Source organism: Schistocerca gregaria, chromosome 5, assembly GCF_023897955.1.
Source record: "Schistocerca gregaria isolate iqSchGreg1 chromosome 5, iqSchGreg1.2, whole genome shotgun sequence".
Lineage (NCBI taxonomy): Eukaryota > Metazoa > Arthropoda > Insecta > Orthoptera > Acrididae > Schistocerca > Schistocerca gregaria.
This window is the reverse complement of record NC_064924.1, coordinates 547,385,698-547,413,437: the sequence shown is the minus strand read 5'-3', so window position 1 is coordinate 547,413,437 and position 27,740 is coordinate 547,385,698. Positions and strand designations below refer to the sequence as shown.

The window sequence follows — 27,740 nt, the reverse complement described above, 5'->3', positions numbered from 1 at the left end:
ATAGTGTGCCTGAGAACTTGTGAAGTGCGCATAGATGTTGCGACTTGCGAGTGTGAGTCTATGACAATTCGGTGTTTGTTCCTTGGCTGTGAGAGTGGGGATGAGATGGTGTGTGTGTTTTGTTGTACGGATAATCTACAGCGATGTGCGTAAACAAATATCACTGAAACGATGTATTTCATCGGTAAAGATTTTACTGCACTGAGAATATATAATATTGGTGTCGACAGACCGGGAATAAGTGTTGAAGTATTCCCAAGTGGTTTGCGGCACTTTTGAGAACGCTCAGATTGGTTGCGCCCTTTTCAAATGTGAGTAATAGCGTGAAGTTTTTCGTGACTTGTTCTCTGATATAGCCCTCCAATTTATAAAATAATGATTAAATAGGTGTGCATAACCTGACAGTTCTCATATTGTTAATTAGCTATGTACTTCATAACGTACTGGGTTCCGTTTTTTGTTCGTAATATAAAAATGAATACTTTCATATGCAGCAAGTTTTGTAGCCTACGGAGATCAAAGATGTGTCAGTCGTTTAGTGTTTTGATATTTCTGATATGAGTCTCACTCCAGCTCGTGTATGTTCACATGCAGATGCGCTCGCACATTTCAGAAATCTATTTTACAGCCAAAAAAGACCTCGATAGGTTTTCAGAATGATGTCTCATTTGAATTTTGCTTTGCCTTTAAACTGCCATGACATACTATCACTTGACCTTTCAGTGCCATTTAGTTAAATATTTTATCCGCAATTTAAGAGTTGTCTGGCCAAATAAAGTAGGCTTTCATTCATAGAAAGTTGGTAGATTGTTACTATTACCATGCCCTGCGAAACCTGCTTTGTTTTGAGTTGGAGAACGTGGTGATAACCATTTTAGAGACAAGGCATATGACTGTCTTGATATCCTCCTCAGTCTACAATGTTGTTAGTACTACTGTTAGTAGCTATTCTAAAAATACATGCTATAGAGTAAGTACGAGGAGACAATATGGTCATGTATTTAGATCACAATAAATGAAAAGCACCAGTTTGCTTTTGTTCTACAATATTACTTTTATTGTTAACCAGTTTTTGGCTTACAAGACCATCTTCAGAGTTCATGCTAATGCCACTCTTTAACTCTGAAATGTGAGTGGGTTTGTATTGACAGATAAGGAAAAACAGAAACTAATATATTAATGTTCTGTTGTCCAGTTTAAACTACTAAACAATCATCTTGTTAAGCAATTAAAATGTGTTATCAAAATTGAATCTTGCAATCAAGTCAGATAAAACTGTCATTAAATGTTAAGACTGTGTACTTCATAAGTTAGTCCCTGTCAACCATTAGGAAACTAGTTTGCATAAGTACCTATTCTTCTCCCCCCTCAGCGCACTATTACAGTTGTAAGATACAACAGCATAATCAAAAATATCCAGCAGTCTCATTGTAACATCTGTTATGAAGAAACAAGTATGACATCAGTATTTTGTATTTCCAGACAGGTGAGACAGTTAGAAGTGTAATTTTTGACTCGTGTTTCTCATCTTCCGTGGAAGTGACTTATTGAAACATTTTCTTTTTCCACAAACCCCTACTTTAAGACTCATTTCTTCGTGAATTAGTAAAATTCCATATTAGGGTCTTTCTCATTTTTGCTTCAACCCAAAGATTCTGCAGAGTTTCCAAGATTTTCACAGTTTCCCCATCACTAAAATTCCTGTCTCCTCTGCTGCTGGTGCTATGGTGATTCTGCATATTATGACCCTTAGTCTCATTTGGCCATAAGACTAATTGCAGTTGACATACTTTAGGTTGTATCTTCCTTACTGCCAGTGTATGCATAATTCCTGTCATCTCCAGGTATTTATAGTCTTGCACATGTGAAATGATACACTAGCTGATAGTCAGTAGTTCTCCTAATGATATTGGTATTGACAGCTGCTGAAATTAGAAACAGAACAGTCTAATTGATCCAACTTGAGAAATAAGATGATTTTCTCTACTCATCATTAGTTATCCAGTGTTAATTTTAGACAAAGCTATGTCGCAAGCTTGGTATATATTTTATTTCACTGGTAATATCCTGTTTTAATGTATTACTGCTCCATCATTTGTTAACATTGGGTACCACTGTTATTGGATTCTTTGTAGTAGTACTCAGTAATCCCTGTTGCCCACTATAGCCATCCTATGTCAAGTATGCTGTCAGAGGGGCAAAGGGCGTGGCAGAAGGAAACCAAACAGCACTCTGACAGGCATTTCCTAGATACCAACATCTCTTTTTTTTTTTTTTTTTTACCTACACAAGGGATACACTAACACCGTTAAATTTTACTTACCTTCCTTAACTGGAGTTTTCAAGGCACTGTTCTAATTTTTATTCATAATTTTTATCCCACTGATCAATTTGAGTTAGAATTGGAACATTGCTCAGTTCGCCAGGAGTCCAATAGAACAGCATTTCTCAGGGCTGCATGCTGAGTGTTAAACTTGTCCCTGTCAGCATGAGTAGGCTTCTGATCTCCATCAGAACACTTGTCGAGCCTGTGCTGTATGTCGATGACTTTTGCATTTGGTACAGCTCTCAGTATGTAGCCTTCACGTACCACCTCAAAGATGCCACCTGAAGAGCCTCTGTTTGGTTCCCTTCCCCTTGATTTCCAGTTTTCTCACACGAAAATGTAAGTCATGCATTTCTGTCTATCACAGTTCAACCTAAACCAGAATATTACTTGGGTACTCATCATTTGGACAGAGTTATGCACTCTCGATTATTGGGACTCCTCTTTGATAAACCACTGACATGGTCATATTTTTCTACTAAAGATTGGCCGAATGTGACAGCCGTTTTTTTTTAAAACATACTTTTAAAAAATGTCTGAGAAGCACCTTCAGCTTTGAAACTGTTGGACTTAGTACATCCTCATGGAGTAAGACTGGCCATTGCTACTTGCTAGATAGTCTGCATGCTAGAGCTCGGATCTTTTGGGTACACTTGGAGGTGCCTTGGTAGCAGAGCCTGTGGGCAAATCAAACAATTCCTGAGGTATCCCTAGATCCTTCGAACAAAATACTGCTTACCGTTGTTGGAAAAAAACACAGATCATACCCATTTACATGAAGGGTAGTAGAAATGATCCACAAACTAATCGTCCAGTATCCTTGATGACAGTTTGTTGTAGAACCTTAGAATATATCATGAGCTGAAACATAATGAGGTATTTCGAATGGAGCAACCTCCTTCATACCAACCAGAATGGTTTCTGAAAACATCGATTATGTGAAACTCGCACTTTCTTCACATGACATACTGGAAGCTTCAGATCGAGGCAGTCAGGTATATACAGTATATCTTAATTTCCCTCAGGTGTGATTACGCCTTGAGATCTTCTACTGGGACCTCCACCTAACACTCTTAGAATGTGCTACCCATGTATTCGCATACACTCCTTGGTTTGTATCTAGCCTGTGCATTAGGATTGATCTGTTTCAAGAACCTGAAGTTTGTTGCATCCATGATCTCTGGCCTCTGTTTAACAGGAGTGTCAGGATGCTACATTCACTTACACTGTTGGCTCTAAAATCATGGATAGGCATAATATAGGATGTGCTTTAACATCTCCCACCAATCAGAGGCAACATTCATTGCTGCCAACATGTAGTCCTTTAACAGCAGAATTTATAGTCTTTAACAGAGCCCAAAATTTTATTACACAGACCTCCTTCGAAGACATTTTAATTTGTAATGACACAATTAATAGTCTCCAGGCTGTTATTAATTAGTTTTTCTCTTAGTCAACCTGGAATATCTGCTACTCATAATGATATTACCTACTGACTGTTTAGCTACAGAACAGATTATTTACCTAATGTTCACATTGATGATTCCAGGTGCAGGTTTATGAGTACATAAGACTTGTACTCACTTGGAGATGGAACAACATCTGTTGGGCTTCAAGCCCCTATAATAAACTCCGCGCTATCAGTAAGACTACAATTGCATGGTACTCCTCCTCCTGTTCCTTCTGGAAGGGATCCACCATCCTATATCACCTCTGCATCAGTCATACCAGATTAATCCATAGTTTTGTTAGTGATGGGAAAACTGAATGAAAATAATCACCTTAGTTGGCTGTATTCTTAGATACGGGGATTGTTATTCTTTCTTTCATCCATCCATTCATTCAATTTTTTTATAGTGAAACCAGTTTGTGGGAGCAACCAAATGAAAACAATCAACACATCCTGTTGTAGTTTTACATATTGACTGAATTATTCATTCTTTCTGTTAGAGTTGAATCAGTCTGTAGATTTTTCAGTCACCTTTACCATGTATTCGCTCTTTCAACTTCAGTCACTCTTTAATGTGATTGGATGGTTAAAATATCTACTCACTACTCACGATACATAGGCAACCTTGTGACCTAGTCCAATACACCATATTTGTCCCTCTTGGAGGCCCACAGCTCTTGTATGGGTATGTGTGTGGCATGCATGGAGCTCTGAGCTATTGCCACATTTATTCTCTTCAGGGCTGCATTCCCTTCCCTGTATCTGCTCCTCCCTATCCTAACTCCTGCCCCCCCCCCCCCCCCCCCGCCTTTTTACCACGGTGTTTCCCTTGGCGATGATCTGGCTGTTCCTTTGGTTCAGCTGTTCTCTTTCCCTCTTCTGTCTCGTGGTTTGCATTCTCCCTTTTTTTCAGCATTTCTGGTCCCTCTGGTTTGACCTCCCTTTCTAAATTGTTTCCAAAGTGTGAGCCATTTGGGGAAGAACTCCCTCCCTAGCATCTCCAGCATGGGTTCCTCCTCCGACCCCCTCCTTCCCCTCTTCCTTCCCTGCTGTAAACCCCCCTGTTCCCCCCCCCCCCCCCCATCCCCCACAGTAGCCAATCAGTGTGGTGGGGCTGTTATGTACCCATCTGGTTTAGCCCCTGACAACACAGGCATGACACTTCTGGCACCTGAGCTGTCGCCGTCTCGTGTGAACCTGGGTGTGGTTGGAAATCTGTTAGGGCATCAGAACACCCTGCAACTACCACTATGCCAAGCGGCCCTTGCTGCGCCTTGGTAATACCATAGGGAGGGCTCCCGATTGGAATGGACAGGACCAGGTGCTCTGCACATAGTGTGCTAAGCTCAATGCTTCTGGCTGCTCTTCTGTGGCCATCTCTCTTTAAAAAGGAACGGTTCTGTCTGCTCCTACTCTTGCTTCCTTGGTCTTCTCCCCCAAACCACTCTGTTTTTGAACACACAGAAGATAGATTTGGTGGAGTAGACTCACTCAGGGCTATGCGGTCTGATTCCCTATTGATTAAAACCTACTCTGCCAGTCAGTTGGCCTCTCTTTTTTCTTGTGAGTGCTTAGGAGGCATCATGGTGGGCATCATTCCTCACTAGGACATTATCTTCCATAGGGGTCTCCTTCAATCTGATGAGGAGCTAAGGACTAATCTGGCATAGTGTGACTTTTATTTCACCCGGTGAGTCCAAAGAAGTCCTAAGGACAATTGTGTGGATACCAGTGCTTTCATTCTGGCTTTTGAGGGGGTACTGTCCCAGAAAAAGTCAAGGTTATGGTTTACTGTAGCAGCATGAAGCCCTATATCCCACCTCCCCTGTGCTGTTTCTAGTGTCTCCGTTTTGGTCACATCTCTTCACAATGTGATGCATATCCTACTTGCAGTGACTGTGGCCACCTTCTCCATGGTGCAGTCCTTGCACCTTGCTGACCAATTGCGTGAATTGTTCCAGCTCTCACTCTCCTCACTCACCAGAATTCCCCAGTCTGTAAAAAGGAAATCTTGACCCTCCATCCTACTTTGAGGCATGACAGAATTAGACCACCTCCACCCAGTACCTCTATTGTCAACCTTTGCTTATATTGTGCCCTTTCCTCCTTCTCTTCCCCCTCCTACTCCTCTTTCTTACTCCTCCTTACCTACATCCAGTCCCCCTTTCCGTCTCATGGGCGCTTCCCATTTCCTCCCTCATGGAACTGCTCCTTCTCCTTGACCAGAGAAGATGCCCTCTTCTCTGGCACCCACTGAGGATAAGGCTCGCCCAAGAAACCTCCCTCCGCATTGTCTCCAGGACAAGAAGCCTGTTATTTTGAGTTGGACACGGGGCCCACACTCTGTGGGTCTCAAGGCTGCTTGTCCTCTCTTGGATCGGGATATTCCTGTGATGTACCCCCTTCCCGATCACATCTCCTCTCATCCATCGAAGGAGAAGGTTCCCCCCCCCCCTTCCAACATTCAGGGGGTATTGCTGCCCCCCTCCCTCAAATGAGATAGTTCTTCCCCTCTCCCCCTCCCACTCCCCTGACTGGCCAGCCTCCTGCTCTTCTTGCCCTGCTTAAATTCCCTCCATTCTTCCTTCTCCTTGGACATTTTAATGCTCACTGCCTCCTCAACATAGGAGCTCCCACACACTTTCATTGCAGCGCACATAACTTCATCAGCCATTGATCCCTCCATTTGTGGCTCTGGATTCCTCTCTTCTGTTCAGTGAGAAGTTCATAACAATTTGTGCGACACCGATCAAATCATAATTTTTATTCAGCATCACACATCTGGACACCTTTCCAGGTGGGTCTTTACCAAGGTGGATTTTCCTTGGCTGCTATCCTAAGCACTCCACCACACAATGGTACTGATGAGTCTGTACAGAGTTTGATAGATGCTGCCATCCATTTGGCAACTGCTACAGTGATTCCCTCTTCCTAGGGATCTCCCCCATGGAAGACTGTCTCTTGGAGGAACCCCGAAATTGCTGCAGCTATCGTGCCCTCCAGCACTTTAAGTGGCATTCGTGTCTTGACCATCTCCTGGCCTTCAAAAGGCTTGATCCCTGGGCGTGTTATCTAATTAAATGCCAGAAACAGATTTCTTGGGAACCATATATCACTGCCGTAGGACCAAATACTCCCTTCTCGAAGATGTGGGCAAAGATGGAGCACAGACTTAAATGAGTGTTTTGCTCAGCATTTTGCCCAGGCCTTGGTGTCTGTCCACTATCCACCTGTGTTCTCTCTTCTTAGAGACATTCTGGAATGACCCTTTTATCTTTCCCTGCCGCCTGGAGTCTTATAACACTCCACTTAGCAAGTGGGAATTCACTAGTGACCTTACCCTCTGCCTTGACGTGGCTCCTGAGCCAGACTAGGTGCATATCGAAATACTTTAATACTTATTGGTGGGGCCAGGCAATGACATAGGCTTGTCCTTTCCAACTCTCTCTGCAGTGAAAGGGAATTACTTTCCCATTGGCGAGACAGTGTTGTTCCAGTTTTAAAATTGGATGAACCGCCTCTTCAGGTGGACTGTTATCGCCTGAACTTTTTAGCCAGTGCCCTCTGTAACTTACTTGAACGTATGGTGCATCGTAGGCTGTATTGCTCCCTTAAATCCTGGGACCTTTTGGCTTCAATGCAAGGTTCTTTTTGCTGAAGGCACTATACTGGAGAAATTTAATCTACTGGAGTCTGCTATTAGAACGGCTTTTGCCCGTCGCTAACACCTTGTTACAGTCTTCTTTGATTTGCATAAACCTTATGATACTACGTGGTGCCACCACATCCTGCCACGTCACATGAGGGGGGCCAGTTTGGCCCACTCCTTATTTTTATCCAGAACTTTCTTTCATGTCACACTATCCAGGTATAGGTTGGTGTCTCCCGTATAGCACCTCACATATGTAGAAGGATGGAGTACTGCGAGGCTCTCTTTTGGATGTCCCTCTCTTGTTAGTGGTCTGGTAGTGGCTGTGAGACCTACAGCATACCCTTTTGTATGTTGATGAAGTCTGCATTTATTTCTGTTTATCTGCAATGGGCATTGCTGAATGCGGGCTGCAGGGAGCACTACAGAGTGCAGTCTGGGCTATCACTCTTGGCTTCCAATTTTCAGATACCAAGACCTGCATTACATTTATGTTGTTGCTGTACTGTATATCCCCATCCGGATCTGTACCTTGAGGGCCAGCTCCTCAATGTGGTGGACTCTTCATCAATTTTTGCAACTGGTCTTTGATGCTCAGCTGATGTGGCTCCTCCATCTTCATCAACTAAAGCAGGCATGTTGGTAGCGTGTCAATGATCCCTGATACCTCAGCAGTACCAACTGGGTCACAGACCACCCCACTCTGCAATGGCTCTACAAAGAATTGGTCTAATCCAGTCTAAATTATGGGAGTCTCACGTATGGCTCAGTGGCACCTTCGACATTACAGATGCTGGATCCTATATACATCACTGTGGGGTATGGCTGGCATCAGGCACATTTCACACTAGCCCTGTAATCAGCCTCCCAGTGGAGGCACGGGTCCAACCGTTGCACATTCTGTGTCAACAACAGTTGATCACTTATGCATTAATCATCTGCTGCTCCCAATGGCACCCAAAATACTCTCTCATCTTTCCAGCTACAGAGATCCACCTCTCACAATGGTGACCCAGGTGTGGTGTTATGATTGCTATCTGCAACCGGTCCTTTTCTTCAGAACTTCAGCTTCCCCCTCTACCACTTCTTCTTTGGGCCTACTCACATGCACCTCCATGGTGCATCCCTCGTCCACAGCACTGTCTAGACCAATATTAAAAAAAGGTGGTAGGAGTAATCCACTAATTTACAGGCCCAAATCGTTAACGTCGATATGCAGCGGGATTTTAGAACATACATTGTGTTCGAACATTATGAATGACCTTGAAGAAAAAGGTCTATTGACACTGGGGTTAGAAAACATGGTTCCTGTGAAACACAACTAGCTCTTTATTCACATGAAGTGCTGAGTGCTATTGACAAGGGATTTCAGATCAATTCCGTATTTCTAGATTTCCAGAAGGCTTTTGACACTGTACCACTGAAGCGGCTCGTAGTGAAATTGCTTGATTATGGAATATTGTCTCAGTTATGTGACTGGATTTGTGATTTCCTGTCAGAGAGGGCACAGTTCATAGTAATTGACGGAAAGACATCGAGTAAAACAGATGTGATTTCTGGCATTCCCCAAGGTAGTGTTGTAGGCCCTTTGCTGTTCCTTGTCTATAGAAATGATTGGGGAAACAATTGAAGCAGCCATCTTCAGTTGTTTGCAGATGATGCTGTCGTTTATCGACTAATAAAGTCATCAGAAGATCAAAACAATTTAGAAGAAATATCGGAATGGAGCGAGAAGTGGCAGTTGATCCTAAATAATGAAAAGTGTAAGGTCATCCACACGAGTGCTAAAAGGAACTCTTTAAACTTCGGTTACACGATAAATCAGTCTAATCTAAAAGCCGTAAATTCAACTAAATACCTAGGTATTACAATTATGAACAACTTAAATTGGAAGGAACACACAGAAAATGTTGTGGGGAAGGCATTTTATTGGCAGGACACTTAGAAAATGTAACAGACCTACTAGAGAGACTGCCTACACTAAACTTGTCTGTCCTCTTTTGGAATACTTGTGCATGGTGTGGAATCCTTGCGAGATAGGGCTGACGGAGTACATCATGAAAGTTCAAAGAAAGGCAGCATGTTTTGTATCACGAAATATAGGAGAGTGTGTCACAGAATTGATACTGGATTTGGGCTGGAAATCATTAAAAGAAAGGCATTTTTCGTTGCGACGGAATCTTGTCACGAAATTCCAATCAACAACTTTCTCCTCCGATTGCAAAAATATTTTGGTGACACCGACCTACATAGGGAGGAACGATCACCACGATAAAATAAGGGAAATCAGAGCTCGTACGGAAAGATATAGGTGTTCATTCTTTCCGCACGCTGTACAAGATTGGAATAATAGAGAATTATGAAGGTGGTCCGATGAACCTTCTGCCAGGCACTTGAATGTGATTTGCAGAGTATCCGTGTAGATGTAGACCTATTAAAAGACCCAAAAGACTTGGCTCCGCCAGTGGCCCTCCACTGCCAGTTCTCCATTCTTGGTGTGTTTCGGCATTGGGAAGTAGTCTGTAATGATGTGTTGAGGGTTGTCGGTCATATTGGCTTTGCTTGCGTCCATGTGGGATGTAGTGAATTCCATTCCATGCTGGATGGCTACAGAGTTTTCAGTGCGGACTTGATCTCTAGCTTTCGTGCTCTTGAACATATCCGTACATACAGTGGTGAGTCCTTCCTTATTTGCAGCGCCTCCTTGAGCAGTTTACAAGCTCTTGACCAGTGTTACTTTTGCAATCCCTTGGTCCTGACTGTCCAGGATCCCCATTTTGCTCTTGAACAGTTTGGATGCTAAGTGGTCTTTGCCTGGACCTCGGGTCACATTGAGATCCTGGGAAATGAATTCTCTGACAGATTGACCAAAATTACTACTAGCAATCCGCCTTTTGAGATTGATATTCTGACACTAGACCTTCAATTGGTATTGTGTATCAGTTTCAAAGGATTTGAAATACAGAATGGCATAGTCTGACTTTGCCGAACAAACTAAGGATGATAAAGGAGATCAAAAATTTGTGGAGGCCCACCGTGCAGGCCTCTTGCAAGGACTCCATCATCCTTTACCAGCTCTGCATCAGCCTTACTTGGCTGACTCGTTATCATCTACATCGTGACGATCCACCCCATTGTTATTGTGCAGCCATCTGATGGTTGAGTCTTAATGTCCCTGACTTGCTACTGATGATGTTAGCATACAATTTCTCAGAGGCTGTCCTGGTTTTAAGGTTTATTTGTAAAGATGGTTTTTATCACACTCTCCAAAGGAGGGCAATTTAGCCTTTTTGATCCATTACGGGTTGGTGGGACGCCCTGTTGCTTCCTCTGCCGTGATTGGGCAGCGGCCAGCTGGGCTTGGAGATCTGCTCCAACCCTCATTGTACCCATTCTTTTGCTCTTCTTCACCCTTCTTGAGTGTTTGACCCTATTTGGTGTTCTACCTGTATTTTCTTGTGCTTCTCTCAACCTGCCCATGTTGCTAGTCGTTTCTGTGTATTGTTGGGCGAGGAGCCTCTGATAAGTGGTGGGGGCAGCAGGAGCATGTCCCTCATTGCAGTGTATGCCTTCAAGGACCTCCACCAGCTGCTGCTCCTTGCATAGTGCACCCCATCTGCCTTTCTTCCTCGCCCCTCTTTTCTCTTTCCTTGGTACTTTATCTAGGCATTACTGACCTTTGATAGACTTTGAGGTGTTCTTTCCTTGGGTTTCACTCACAACTATTTTCTTTGGTGCACATTTTTGTTGCCTTGCCTGTTACAGGTAGGAGGGATTGATGACCTCATAGTTTGGTCCCTTTAATACTTAAACCAATGAACCAACCATTATATTTATGTTCTCCTGCCACCCCTTGGTGAGTAATGCTCTATCTATCCATTTTCCAATTACATTATATTTTCAAAAATGGATTGTTTTCTTTGATATAAACAACTTTTTAGTGATTTAGTTGGCTGAGCTATACATTCATTCTTCTGAGTGAAACCAGTCTGCAATATTTTGCTTAGTTGAACTGAGGAATTCGTATACAACTGGAGCACCCCATATCTCCAGAGGGTTAATTTAATTATGTACTGAACCTAGACTAAATTTTCTTTTCATCATTTAAAACTTACTCATATATTGCTGTGGATTAAGTTGTTACAGATGCAATTAACATGTAACTAATTAAGCTGGTGTATTGTTGGGGATAGAAAGTTGAGCATAAAGGTGAAGGAGAAAGGAACATTGCAAAATTTTAAGCACTGTTTGAATTCTGTTTTACTGAGAAGGTCTGATGATGTCCATCAATTAAAAATCATTTTAATCTAGCCCGTAAACACTAATTGAGACATTTATTTGTACAGAAAGTAATTTATTGAGGAGAAATTGTTACTTGCTATTTGCATAAACAATAAACATAATAGAGATAAATCGTGTGCACACAAATCTGGTTACATTTTACAGCCTTTAAAAAGTAGCAGGTATAAAATTTCATGGGCATGAAGAAATAGTATTCACATTCCTATATAGATACTTCAGTTTCACATTCAAGCCTGTCTCTGGTCATCACTGTAAACTGTCTGATACAATGGTTGCAGCCTTCGGGACTGATTGGCGCCACATGCTACATCACCTGTGTTGCCATCCAGCGCAGCAGGAGCAGCGGGTGTTTCCTACCTCTTGTTTGCTTGCTTCCTGGTTGACAAGAAGACAGCAAGGCTGTCTTGTAAAGTCAGTTGAAGTAAATCAGCAAATTTATTTGCTAAGCAAAATTGTCATGTTCTGCATTTATATCCGTCATTCAGTAGACAAGTTTTTCAGACAGTTGTTAGCTAGGATATTGGCAAGTCAGGGCCCCGTTCATATTGGATCAGCCCACGTTTGCAGAGGCCAAGGCGCAGAACAGGGCAAAGAATAATCTGTGAGTAGGACCAAACGGACGTAGCACTTCAGCTCATGCTAGTATGACAAAGAAAACACACACAAAAACCAAAACGCAAACACTAGTTAGTTGAAAATGAGACAACTAATGAAGAAACACCAACACAACAGCCAACTGAAAAGATACAGCAATATCTAACAGTTATAGATACTGACCAAAATGGAGAGCAACAACCATATGTTACAGACACCATTAAAGAGGACAATCAACACACATTTGACATAGTTATTCAAGGTAATGAAGAACAGGGCTACACTATCCAAATGAAACTGAAGAAAAAAAACCATTTAACAGACATTGAGTCTGACAACAAAGAGACAATTACAAAAAAATATACTGATTGTGAGCATGCAGTTTGCATTTCAAATCTAGAAAAAAGTTAAACAACAAACACATTGTACACTAAATTAATATAAGTAAATCTGGCACAAGAAATAAAGGACATAAAATTCAGTCGAAGTTGTAGTGTAATTCTCATGAGTAAAAACACAAATATTGAGGAACTAATTGTCAAAAAACTAAAGGCAAATTGCTGACCAGAAATGAAAGTTGAAGCATTGAGACCTTATTACAATCCTAGACAACAACAGCAAAAAAATTTTGGGAATTTTGTTCCAAGTTTGAATGTAGTCATAACAGAGGTTGATTTTAATGTTACGTTGAAGCTCTGACGAAACTATACTTAGTTTTGTCAGGGTAGTTAGAATGAAATCCAAAGAAACAGGAAAGGAAATTGCAAAATGTGTGCGATTAGGTGTGATCAACATACTGTAGATTATCTTATAAAACATCAGTTGAAGATGTTTTGCAAGGCACATACACTAGAAACTTCAAAGCTTCCTCCTCCACAACCAGTACAGTGTGTAAAATGTTATAGCTTCGAACATTCTACTAACAACTGCACAAAGCCACCAAAATGCGGGAAATGTGCAGGTCAACATTTTACAAGTAGCTGCACAGCTAAAAACATAAAACGAAAATGTCAGACATGTGGAAGAGACCACCTAGCTAGTAACCAATGTTAGATGTCTCAAGAGACCAAAAGAGGCCGCATCGATTGACACAACTGCCAAAGTACACTGCAACAATACACCAGTTACAAAGGAAGCTGACATTGACGAAAAATATTTTCAAGTAGATAATCTGCTTAGAGGAGTTACTACAGCTCCGATCAGTATACTACCTGAAAGGAAGAATAAAATAGAAACAGCCATTGGAGATGTAGCAAAGAAATTCTTCAATAAGAAAATTGCTATCACACAGAGTGTGAACTCCTTGCATATCCAAATAAACAATATTCAGGACCGATTACATACAATACAAGAACCACTACAGTTGGCACCAAAGCAATGGCCACAATTGAAAAAGAATAGTCCACAGAGAAATATACAAGTAAAAGAAACATCTTATCCAAAAGTTGACAGTACTTAAAACAAATACCTTAAAGAATAGAAATCAGCTCTAATTTTGCAGATAGCATATAAAAATGGATCCTCGAGAAAATAATGTAATTTCTAGAGAAACTGATATTGACTTTGTCAATGCAAATGGTATACAATCGAAAATTAATTTAATACAACATCTAATAGTCATAAAACGTTAGTGTGATTGGTATTGCAGAGACAAAGGCATCTGAGTATCCAATAATATCAAGGATTTTACCATGCCATAGATATGATACTAATACCAGTGGAAGGAATGTTAGTGGAGGTGTAGCAGTATTACATAACAAAAACTTTCCAGCGCAGTTAGGATTGATTTGCCAGAAAATTTGCAAAATGTACAAGCTGTGATGTTAAAGATACAAACAAGAACTAAGAAATTTACCTTTTTAACAATAATATATATCCCCCCCAAAGGACAGATTACCAATAGAAATTTTTGAATATATGAAGAGTCTGGGCCCTTTCATTATTATGGGTGATCTAAATGCAAGATCTAATGCTTTTGGAAATTCCGGAACAAATACAAATGGCAGAATAGTAGAGTCTATCCTTACAAAATTTAATATTCAACAAGTTGACAACGAAGAGCCTACTTTTATAAACCACAGAGGTACATCAATACCTGATCATACTTTATACAGTAACAATATACATTGATATTTTACTGCTCACTGGATAGGCAAAAGTATTGCTAGTGATCATCTACCACTGTTAGTAAGAACTACAGTGTACCATTCTATCAAAAGCCAACAAAGTACAAAAGTAATATATGATTTAAAAAACATGGATCAAGAAAAATATCAAACATTGCTTGATGCAAAGATACCAGAAGTGACTGATATAACAAGAACTGAAGAATTAAACCAATATAACGATGCCACTGTAGCAGCTCTAAAACAAGAGGAATATGAAAGTGCTCCAGTAAAAAGAATAAAAGAAATTCTAGAAAGGATACCTGAAAATATTTTGGCAAATATAAAACAAAAACGTAGGATATATAGACAGTTAAAAAGATCTCGGTTTGAGGAATTGAGAGTAGAATGGAACAGGTTGAATATGCTTGTTAAAAGACAATTAGCAGATTTTCGCTCACAAACATGTGTATTGTTAGATCACAAACACTCAAACAAGTTCTGGAAGACTTTTAAACATATTGTAGGAGATAAAATAAACATTGATCTTCCACTACAATATAATAGGAATATAACAGATATTTTTTTTAAAAAAGCATAAATTTTTAGAGAAGTTTTAATAGAAACTCATAAAATACTAAAGGGGCCACTTTTTAATAACTCTCACAAACTTAAAGTTGAAGAAGAAATGTCAATGATTTTAACATCACCAGAGGTTTTAAATAAAGAACAATTAGCACTGATTCAAGAAATTACTGAAGAGGAAATAGATAAAGCAATAAATAATGGCAGAAACACTTCACCTGGAATGGATGGAATTAGTGCACTACATCTTAGAGTAGCACCAAGGTAGAAAATAATTAGAACATTACACTGCCTGTACAACAATGTTTTAAAATTAAAACAAATGCCGAAAAAATGGGAAACTGTGAAAGTAACTATGATACCAAAACCATTAAATAATCCAACATCCTATCGCCATGTAACACTATTATTAACTATTGGGAAATCTTTTGAGTCCATATTAAACAGACAATTACATAATTTGCAGAAGACCAAAGACATATACCTGACATACAAGCAGGTTTTAGACAACAACATTGAACTATAGATCCGATTATTAGAATATGTACTAGCATTACCAAGGCCTTAAATATGACAGTTTGTGCATCAGCCCTATATTTGGATATAGAAAGAGCTTTTGATAGGGTATGGCGACCAGGATTATATTACAAGCTTATAAACTTGGGTATCCCAATTCAATTTATCTTACTTCTTAGTTCTATCATTGACAATAGACCTACATATGTATCAGTCAATAACAAACTCTCTAGTCCATTCATTCCAGAACCCGGGGTGCCACGTGGTACTATTCTTTCACCTTTGCTATATAGCTTATATACAGCTGATATTCTACAGCCTACCCATTAGAATGAAGGCTTAGCACTTTATGCAGATGATACAGTTTTTTGTTGTCATGAGAGAACATTCGAAGAATTGAATAATACAAACACACAATACCTCATAAAATTAGAAAAATGGATCAGCACCTGGCAAGGCAAGGAGAAGAATTGGTCTCCTAAAGTTAATTAGAGGACATATAAGAGGAGTGCCCAATAGTACCTTAATTTGCACTTGTAAAACGTTTATAAGACCAGTCCTGGAATATGGGGCACCAGTATGGATTGCAAGTAAACAGCAAACAGAAAGTTTTAAGCACAGAAAGAAGAATCAAGTCTCTATATTACAGATCAAGACATATATAATTTAGTAAATATATTACTGCCCGCCCGGTTGGCCGTGTGGTCTAATGCACGGCTTTCCAGGCGGCAAGGAGCGCCTGGTCCCCGGCACAAGTCCGCCCGGCAGATTTGTGTCGAGGTCTGGTGAACCGGCCAGCCTGTTGATGGTTTTTAGGTGGTTTTCCATCTGCCTCGGCGAATGCAGGCTGGTTCCCCTTATTCCGCCTCAGTTACACTATGTCGGCGATTGCTGCGCAACCAAGTTCTCCACGTACGTGTACACTACCATTACTCTACCATGCAAACATAGGGGTTACACTCATCTGGTGTGAGACATTCCCTGGGGGGCCAACCGGGGGCCGAACCGCACAATAACCCTGGGTTCGGTGTGGGGCGGCGGAGGGGTGAAGTGGACTGCGGTAGTCGTTGTGGGGTTGTGGACCACTGCGGCTGCGGCAGGGTCGGAGCCTCTCCATCGTTACTAGGTCCCCAGTTAAAATACAAATACAAATATATTACCGCAGCAGTGTCGACTTACTGAGCTTGTTATAGGAATGAGTAGACTTCACTCTGGTATGTTAACAACTAAAACGTTAAAAGAAGAATTTATGAATTTTAATTTTCCACGCTACCAGTATAAATTTCCATCACACGCTGTAGCATAATGTGTTAGGAAGGACTAATGAAGAATTTGGTAGTCCAATTCCACTTGGACCTTCTAATAATATTAACCATTTAGTTAATGATAGCTGAAGTGTAATGTCAGTTCTATAATAAAAAGTAAATAAATTGAGATACTTGAGAATAAATGTGATATAAAATAAAACATTATATAAGGTATATTATCCCAGGTGGGGTTTTCAAGGAGTTTTCCCTACCCATAAGGCGAATGCTGGGATATAACATCATTTCCCCCAGGAACAAGAAGAAAAAGAGGAAGAAGCAGATTAAGTAGGAAAAAGGAAGAAAGTAATAATGAATAGGAATAGAAGACATATAATGAATTATTGAAGAATTATTGTTACTGAATTGGATAATCAATATTTCAAGTAAAACAGGAAACATCTTTTTTTTTCAAATAATATAAATAAATGGAGTCCCAACAGTATTAAAGCACCTATGGCTGAAAAGAGCTAAGCTCTAGATACAACCCAACCTTGTAAGAGGGGATGAAAGATGAAAAAAACAAAAATGTTTTATGCATCTCATTCTGCATTGCAGGCACACAAATTTCCAGGGGAGGAGTGGCTGGAGGGGGGATTACAAATCATAACCTTCCATTCATATGACGTGGCTGTCAGCATATCTGTTGGTAGTCACTGCTTGTATAGTATCCAGTAATGGTCTACTGAGTCTCTTCATGTGAAACACACACAATTATGTTTCCCCAGCAAACTATTATTTTTAGAAATATAAATTTTATTCTCCTCTCATTGAAATAAGATATATTATTTGTTTCGAAAAGATGTTGGCAACACTAGTGATTTTTCATGTATAATTGAAAAGGCTGAAACAGTATGTAAATTAAATTACTCAAACCCAGAGAATGAGTGAAAACATTTGTATTACAGATGTTAACTGTCAGAGTTTGTCAGTTGTCTCAAGTTAAGTGAAAGCTCTCAAACCTGGAGATTGAGTGAAAATATCCATACATCTGGTGTGGCCACAGGAACTAATTTCATTTGACTGGCCGATTGGTTGCTGAAACCAATTTATGGCCCATCACTTAAGTTTCATCTTATATAATGAGCTACCCCCTTTTTGGTTGTGGAGCCTTACAGACAGTTGCTAACATTCTAGTGGAATGCCTTTAACTTCTGGTTCACCATGACAAGTGTGCTCTTCCATATCCTTTGCCTCTTACATAGCAGACAATGTGTGGACTGTTAGACTGGTTCTTATTTCTTCCAAGGAAGTGGTTGAAAGAGGTTTCTGTTCTCAGGCTTGACATTTCAAAAAGCTTTTGGGATGGGGCTGGGGTGGTTAGCATTTGGGTGTCTCCTGTCACATGCTGAGCCTGTTTGTCCCAATTTACTCAAACTTAATTGCTTTTTAAATAAAATTTGTCCTTTTTCTTGCACACCCTGTTTACTTTTTTGGGAGTAGCACTTCAGTAAAGGCAAAGACCTTAAGGGGATTCCTTGTCTTTGATAGTAGCTGCTGATGAAAGAACAGTTTTCTATGCATCCTCCGAGAGAGTGGGTTCTGTTCCCATCTTTGACTCTGTGACTGTAATGGGGATTTGGGGGATGAGGTGACCCTTGTGTGAGGGCTGCCCCCCATCATGTGCCAGACTCTGGGGGCACTTGACTGTGTCCACCCACCTACTGCTGTGATTATTTCTCTCACTTTATTTTACTGCTGTTGGTCCAAATGATTTTCATAATGTTTTTAGTCTCTTCTGGTTAGAAGGCATTATTTATCCCACTACTGTATTAGCCACACTCAGATGTGGGAAGAGGTTCCTCTCACCTTAGTTTAACCCAACCCACTTACTTTTACCTCTCTTTAAATTATTTTACATTTCTGGTATCAGTACTGCTTTCAATGCATTGATCTTACCACTACTACATACTATTGCAATTAAGTCAAATTTCTGGTGGTCACTAACTCCAGAGGATTATGTCTTAGATCAGGAGTCTCCAAACTACGGCTCGCGGGCCGAAACCGGCCCGCGTTAGCTGGCCGGTCATCCCCGGTATCCGGCCCGCCAAATATTTGAGGTGGTACTTATACTGGCAACAATTGTGTTTTTGAGGTCTTTTGAACCAATACACTGCGGCATTGTCGGAGCTCTATCTTTACAAAGCAGAAGGTCATGGTTCAACTTATGGCTATCCACAATAAACAGACAGACCATGTGATATTGGGAAAAAAAAGAATGGATAACAGACTAGTTTGGCGAAAACATTTGAAGAAAAAAAATTCTTTGCATTTTATTCTACTCACAAGTCCAGTGCAAGTCTTTCAAATGGATGCCACTTAGCGACTAGCCCTAGCAATATCAGTCATTATGGAAGATGCTTCTTAAGCGAGGTTTCAGTTTCTTTTGATTACGTTGTAAAATACATACAGAATGTGCAGTGACATACTTTTTTGTCGGTGAAATTCGCCAGAATAAAATACGCCAGAATTTCGGTCAGGTATGTCCACCAATCAAAAGTATGTAATTAAATAAAAATCGTAATTCGTTTCAGTGCTAGGTATTCCAACAACCTTAGATTTTTGCGATTTCATCTTTCTTTTAGCCTTACATTACGGTGATAGGGTGCTTTAATCCCACTAGGTAGATCTTGGCCCTTATGACTTCGTGGAGGAATCCATATGGCCCGCAGACTAAAAAGTTTGGAGACCCCTGTCTTAGATGAAGGATTGACGATCTCACTGTTTAGTGCCTTGACCCATACTTCCTTCCAACCAATAAATATTGAAGAGCTTTTTGTAGGTGATTGTCTGCAGCTGTTCAATTATTTGGAAAAAAAGCATAATTTTTGCCATCAGCTGTACAATGTTATGCTTATTCTCCACAAGTTTCAGTTGTTATGATCATTTTCAAGGAATCAACAATACATTTGTCACATACGAGCCAAACAAATGTCGAACATATATAGCCTAATTGTCATAATAGTATGCCTTAACACACTCCATACAAACACGCTGTGCCTTGGTACAATGACAGTAGTGCACATTTGACTATTTTGAAAGTTATATGTATTTTACATTTGTATGGCACATATGCGATGGAAATGTATGATTCATCCATTAATGTGCAAGGTTTTTCTGCTGGGAAGGTTATTGTAACAATCGAAACCAGTAGAGAATAAATATAAAATTGCTTTTTTCCAAAATATAGAAGACTATAAAAGTGTCAGTTAAAGAGGATGTAGCTTATAATAGGTGCAAATTTATGTATGTAGCTCATGCTGGGCACTGATTACATACTTTGTAAAATAAAAATCTAAAACACTGAACAATCCTCCTTATTTTCTTAATTTAATATGTTGTACTTTACTTTCAGGGCACTCAGCTTTTAAGTAACTATTTTACCAACAACGCAAGGCTGTGTTGCTGATTTTGTAGTATGGAGCTGCAGAAACTGTGCATAATTGTGATGTAAGGCAAATTACTACTAATTGTGTCTTCAGTATGTTCTTTTTTAATTCTGGCAGGCCTTATTGATTCAGAATTTGGCTGTATCCTTTCTATTTTAGAGCTATGAAAATAGTATGAGACATAATACCATCGCGTCATGCACAGAGAATCCAGAGGAGCCCTCCATTCTCACAACAGTAAACATCAAGATGAAGAAATACTATCAGTTAGTTTTGGTGATTGTGTCTGTGGTAAGTTTTATAACACTTCTCTTCTACCGCCACGAGTACAACAGGCTACGTTATGTTATGGAAGTGCTGAGCTTTTTTGGAAAACCAGGACAAGTGGCTGAGTGCCTTCCTCCTAACATCTCTCAAAATTTAAAGAAATCTGTCAGTTTCATTGATCCACTGCCATCTTGGCAACGACTGACGGACACACATTTTGTTTACTCAGCCTTCTGGGAAAAGAATGATATCCATAGTCATGTGAAAGTTTTCTCTGTTGAAGCAGGGAAAACTATTCCACAGTACAGTTGTGAAGTTTGGTTTGAAGACAATAACACCCCAGTAACTGGAAGATTCAGTTACACAATAATTCAGTCAAAAGAGAGTGCACTTACCCACGAACAAACTGTGATTGCAGATAATGTTATAGCTTATAACTTGTACTGCAAACCAAAGCAAATTCCTGGTATTCCGTTTGGGGTTACATTTTTCAAGACTGATAGTTTGTTGCCGTCCCATGTTTTCATTCCTGTTGGTTATCCTGTTGACAGACCAATATTAGAAAATAGCACAGCAGTTTGCATTGTACCCGGATTTAAACCAGTACTGCAAAAATCTGCAATCATTGAATTTCTTAGCTACCATCATCTTATTGGAGTAAATGAATTTATAGTATATGACAAAGGCTTACCAAACCGAATTGCTCATGTGCTGCTGGATCCAGCAATTAAAGAAAATTTTGGTATTGCATTGTCTTTGCTTCCCTGGAATTTCCCATTTCCACATTTGGAAGCAGAGCCAGTTATGAGACTTGTTGTCGAGAGGGACTGCATACAAAGAACTGCTGGAAAAGTTCGGAATGTGGCTGTTTTAGGTTGGGGTGAGTATGTAGTGCCTAGGTATCACCACACTCTTGCAGGTATGTTAGATGATTTTGACACAAAGAAAAAAACAACCACCAGTTTTGAAATACCAACAATAGTTTTTTGTACTGATCTCTTAGAACATGACACAGACGAATCTTTACCATTGGTTCTTAGAAAGACGAGGTATTACAAAGGAGACGACATGGACCCCCCTCTGCATCTGTATCGTCCTCAGACGGCAGTGTCCAGGTTTACCGTACCCAGTACACAACGTGTTTCACAAGGAATAGCTGCTGTACATCGCTACATAGAATGCATGCTTGGTACTGGTGAACAGCCAGTTGAAACTCTTCCGTATGAGAGAGCTATTCTTAGATTTGCAGGGGATTTGAAACGATCTAAATTGTTAAGAGCCTGGTCTTCAGGTAGACTATTCTAATTTTTAATTTTGTTTGTATGTGCTCATTCACATGACTGACAGGGGTGGTGTTCACATTCCAGCTGGGCTTTAGAAACATGCCTTCAGGTAATGTGCTTCCAATAAAGACTTATGATTTTATTAATTGGGAAAATAAAGCACTTGATGTGGTAAGAGATATAAAACTATATCTTACGCTATAACTTAGTCTGCTGTTGGAGTAATTTTAAACAGTAGCAGGCGCAAGATAGAATTGCAGATAGCTGTGTTTTGTGACTCTTAATTTTGTGCAGTGATGCTTTTGTATTATTTTATTGTAATAAAATTATGATTGTTAATTGGAAACTGTGTTGTACATAGAACTTTGGAAATGTATATTTTGAATATTTGTAATAGAGGGCTATTGGACCAGCCCCTCAGCTAGCTTGAATCATGTAGTTTTCTAACTTCCCTTTATTGTAGACTTTTTTATACCTTTTTATCTAGTCGAAGTAATTCTGAAATTTTTGATCTCTCTGAGCTTCTCTGATAAATCAGGTTGTGTAGTAGTACAGTATTGTAGCTCACAAATAAGATGTTACAGTTGTTCATATAAAATTTCGCATAAATTGTTAAAATACCAAGTATGACATACAGAGCCTGAGTTACAGTATGGTGGCATAGTTTTCTTTGTCGATCTGTTGTGGCATAATCACATTTAACAATATTGGTTTGTAACGTAAACGTACTTGCACAATTGAGACTACTTGTAGCACACAGCTATGTAAGATTTATATGCTGTCACTGCAGCAGCTTAAACTGAGCATTCATTATGTATGTACATTTGTATAAAATACTGTACAATAAATATTTGTGAAGAGATGTTTGATTCTTATAATCTACAAGGCCTGGATAGCTGCCAAAAGAAGGAAAGAAGGTTACTGGCATGTGCATTGTAAAAAGATGCATGTGAAGTAAAGAAAATATGTATTTTTGTTTTCTTTTAGTTGCTGCAACACGACTGAAGGTTACAGTTTTCTAACTTTGTGCTGTACTGTGAGTAAATGGTGATACCTTCGCAGTGATTAGAGCAGTGGGACAGTGATTGGGTCCAATTACTCAAGGATGAACTAAGTGATCATAGGGGCTTCCAGTTAGTTTTGTATTAGCAAATATTTATCTGATATATGTATATATAAAACTGCTGAGTTATTACAGGGTTGGTGGGCATTTTGTGCACAGTAGTGACAAAGTTTGATGAGCTTGCATGTGGAGAACACAGGCTTAGATTATCATCTCTGCAAATGAGATGGTTGCAAATTTTATGTAAATAGTTAATAACAGTGCCATGAATTCTTTCTTTGTGGTGGTAAGAATTTTCCTGGTTTCTGAGCTCTTAATTTTGAAGAGTATATGGAGTCATTAACATTTGTTAACCATTCTGGCCTCTGTATGTGAACCTCAGTGATGGTACTTGACAGATGATCTTCCTTTGCTATCCTGTCCTTCACTTTCTGTAGTATTATACCTAATTTTAAGACACATTCATAGTAATATCCCTCCCGTTTTAAGGTAACAACATCCAGATGATCCGTTCACAGAATGACAAGTTTAATTTTTCTTTCACTTCTTTTTGATCTTGTGTTTGTTGGAGAAAATGTCAGTCCCCGTGATTCTTTTTTCCTACTCATTTCTCATACACAGCTAAAATGATTATATTCACAAGTTGCACTGCCTCCTGCTTTGCTATTGCCTTACTAACGCTGCCCACATGTTTCCACTCAGCTTGCAGTGCAGAACAAACCTGTCATATTTGCAAGCACTGTGCTTTACACAAAGGCAAATTTCACACGGTTTGAGATATTTATTAGCCAGTTGTTAACAAATCAAAATGTGGACAGTGATATTTCATATAATTTCAAACGAAATTTCATTTAACGAGAATGCATTTCTCATATTATGTGCTGTATTATTTCGACAAAGGCTGCAGTAGATGTATTAAGAGACGAATTATTGCGCCCATCTATCATTAGGAGGAATTTGTATGTTTTCTGTTCTTTGAACAGATAAGATTCCGCGAGCTGACAGTAAATTCTTCCAACCAGCGTATCTTCTCATTTACATGTAACACTCGATGATACCTTTGTCTGTAATACCATAGAAAACTGAAGTTAGGATATTATTTCATTTTAGTAGTTAATTGGACCTAATCAGGCATTTGCTGAAAATCCTTCCCAATATGTTCATCATCTGGATAGGTAATATACAAGGAATACTTCTCCAAAATAAATGCTACGAATTATTTAAACCCCGGCATTCTAAGACAACTAATATTTAAAGAAGTTAATGTCCAAAATATGTGGTACTTCATTGTGTACATATTTCATGTAGTTCCATTAAATTTGATCTGTTTTTGTTTTTTTAGTCAATACTCTTATTTTTAAGAGAAGCTTATAAGTTTATACTGTCATAACCTTGTGGTTGACACACACAACTTTAGTAGGCCTCATATGAAAGATCTCCTTCGGGCCTCATAATTCTGGTGGGGAAAAAATCACGTGTAGAAAAAATCTTTGTGTAAATCAGAAACCAGTAACTGCTACCACAAATAATATTCTCTGAGACTATACCTTCATTCTACTTAGTTGCAGGCTCCTTGATAGTCTTTCCTGGGCCAACTGGTCCTCCTGTCTCTGCTCAGCTATGTTCTAGATAAGAGATCTCATCTCTATATTCCAAATCTTCTCCAAGTTCAAATTTCTCACAAGTAAACCTCATTTTGATGGGTTAGAGATCCTGCCAATGAAACTTCATGTAGGGTTCGTTGCCACACACTCAAACTAAATGAAGACCTCATAGTTATCTCTATGGAGCTTTTGAAGTTTTAATCCGTTCAGTTTCTTTGACTTCATGAGGATCAGAATCCACTAGGACACTCGTTGCCCTAAGTTGTCCCATATTCAGAGTATCTACCTGGCTGGATGCTCAGACACTGGGTTATTTGCCAAAAGCCAGTATTTAAGATGCTGACAAGCTATTTTAATAATGTAATTTTTATTTGTTGCAGTGTTTGAAAGTTTATTCATATATATCGTAGGTAAAAGGACAAACACTTTCTTGATGTTCTGCAAATATTATTTATTTAATTATGAGCCACAGCATATTATAGAATGTTTGTTCACTGTATTAAAAGGAAATTTCTCTTGACAGTAACAACAATCCTCCATTTTGTCTCTGTTTTTACAGTTTTCCATTTTCATGTAATATAGCAGGTGCCCTATTCATAAGAGGCCCTGGGAAAAGTGTTATAAAATCTTAATAGAAAAAGGAAAAACCAAGAAATGAAGGTACAGTACAAGAGGTGCTACAAGTTATCTCCCTCCCCCCTCCTCCCCCAACTGTATACACAGTTCAGCACAGTACTGCATGTTCTTGTATGTTGCTACGAGAGTTCTGAGCGTGACTACTTCAATTTCACGGTGTCTGTTCTCACAAGACTCACTGATGGTGCATGATTTGTTCATGTACACATTAACTTTAAGGCTATACAACAGAAAAAAAGTTGGAGGGGGTGGTAAAGTCAGGTGATCTTGGGGATCGTAATCCTTCAGAAATCATGTCAGTGAGAAATGATTCCACCACAGCCTTACTTGTTTTTACATGTGACATATTGCCCCATCTTACTGGTACCAACCAAATGTCAGTTCCTTATCGTGCAACTGTTTCACAATTTCATGAAACAGTACATGGTACATTTCACTGGTGACAGTGGCATGAAAAAATAATTGGCCCAAGATAACACAGCTGTGATACTGCACACCCACCTTCTGTGAATGAAGGGGTTCCTAATAACTGTATGCTGGTTGTCACTACTCCATAAATATGTTTTTTGAGTGTTCATGTATCGTGACAAGTGTACCACGCTTCATCACTGTATCGTGTGTACTGCAGTATTCCTGGCCTTTCAGCATTAAATCACTGAGACTAATTACAGTGTGTTAGGCTTCTATTGTGGTCAGTCTGTATCAGTTTGTGGACAACTGTGAACTTGTTGGGATACAGGCCTGCTTTCTTAGCAGCTTAGTGACATGCACTAAGTGGTATTTCAGATTCCTGCGATAAAGACAAAGAGAATTTGTTGGACAACACCAACAGTTATGTCTTTGTGTCACCCACACTTTTCTCTGATAACTGCTGGCACCACCTCACCTCCCCCAGCCTGCAGTACAGATCTATCCTTTCTTTCAGGAGTGCTAGTTCTGCAAGGTTCGCAGGAGAGCTTCTGTAAAGTTTGGAAGGTAGGAGACGAGATACTGGCAGAAGTAAAGCTGTGAGGACCGGGCGTGAGTTGTGCTTCGGTAGCTCAGATGGTAGAGCACTTGCCCGCAAAAGGCAAAGGTCCCGAGTTCGAGTCTCGGTCGGGCACACAGTTTTAATCTGCCAGGAAGTTTCAGATCGAACAATGTTTCCTTTTTATCCAGCTTCATCACCAAGCCTTTGATACACTGTTTAGATGGTTTATGTGGACCACGGAAACATTCTAAACATAGTTGCTGACTTGTCTTAAAGAAACCACTTACCCAATACTACTTCACAAGTAACATGTACTCTTCCACAGAATATTGGTATCGTCAGAATCTACAGTCAGAAGAAGCAAGTCACACCGATCACCATGAACAGGAAGCCAAGGTAAACTGAAACATGAGATCCACACACTGCTCGCGCAACCTTGTTGTTGCCACATTTCACAGATACTGCTGTGTCAACAAATTAGGTGTAAAATCCTCTGTGAAATCCAATATTCTGGCAACAACAGTCACAAACATTCAACTTGAACTGTGTACACATGTGCATGTAGGTCACTTCCAGGACCTCTTGTAATGTACCTTCTCTTCTCATTCATAAAGGTATGTTGTGTGCAAGTTTGGTTACATACACTCTTTCATCAAGCTTTTTAACACTTTCCCTATTGCCCCTTAAGAGTGGGACCCCTGTATATGCAGATATATTTGTATTTTCAGAATGATCAGTTAGTGTTCAAATTTTGTAAACTGAAAAGCTACATAGCTACCCATTCTTAAAAGAGCAGAGAATGTGGGAAATATTGCAGAGCTAGGAAAAGCTGCCATTTTAAGGATGCCATTGTGTTGCTCACACTTCCTTTCCATAACCATTATGATTAAAATGTAGACCTGTTCATAAATATGTACCTCTGATTCTGCCATATGTGGTTAGTGATGACTGTGTGTATCTCATTTTCATGGCTGTAACTATTGCATTGTTTTCTCACTCTTGAAAGCAAAAATAGTTCAGAGTTTACCATATATACTCTTTACCTTACGGAACAGGTTGATTCTTTGGAAAATCATGAAATACATTAGTTGAGAGCTAATGGTCCATATTTTCTGCTGAGATGGGTGAGAGTGGCATCTGACAGTGTTAGGATCATGTACAAAAAAGGAATTGCTGCACAATAAGTGTTGTTTTTCAGCAGCACTGTAAGACAGGTGAGGAGCATGCACTGACAAATGCCAATTTTAGTGAACGACTGAAACAATAAAAATATGCTTGAAAAGTAGTAAAGTTGTTCATTAAAGTCTGAAATGTTCAGATAATTTGATACTGTGAAGGGCCACTCTCTATGGATCTGTTTCAGGTTTTCACAGAACAAATATAGTTGCAGTTTATTTGTGCTACTATTCTGTACGATACGTGATTTTTGAGGAGAAAAAGTGTATGTTGAGTATTGGTGACAGTGAAGATGGGGGGGGGGGGGGGGGGGGGGAAGGAAGATGTGCAGAATTGAGTGGAAGAACTGTAACTTATTGATTGGGGGTTTATTATGTATGGGGAGTAGAAAGGATATGCAGAAGCAAGGCAAATAACACTGCTACACATGTTGGAAAGAACTGCACCTTGCCAGCATAGCAGTTGTGTGGGCTTGTTATTGAAAGGAAAGGATACGATAATATTGAAATTGAGTCGATCTC

At 39.7% G+C, this 27,740-nt stretch overlaps 1 protein-coding gene across 1 annotated transcript; it reads left to right on the top strand.

The window, feature by feature from the left end:
• Window positions 1-27,693, top strand: LOC126273112 (uncharacterized). The gene is made up of 3 exons (XM_049976562.1): window positions 1-311; window positions 20,187-20,281; window positions 20,380-27,693. Exon 3 carries the CDS (start codon window positions 20,395-20,397, stop codon window positions 21,790-21,792), a length of 1,398 nt encoding a protein of 465 aa, XP_049832519.1. The 5' UTR covers window positions 1-311; window positions 20,187-20,281; window positions 20,380-20,394; the 3' UTR covers window positions 21,793-27,693.
• The last annotated feature ends 47 nt before the right edge of the window (window positions 27,694-27,740 follow it).

Excerpts from the sequence above, each read along its gene's own strand:
- LOC126273112 (XM_049976562.1), top strand. The coding sequence starts at position 20,395 with ATGAGACATAATACCATCGCGTCATGCACAGAGAATCCAGAGGAGCCC.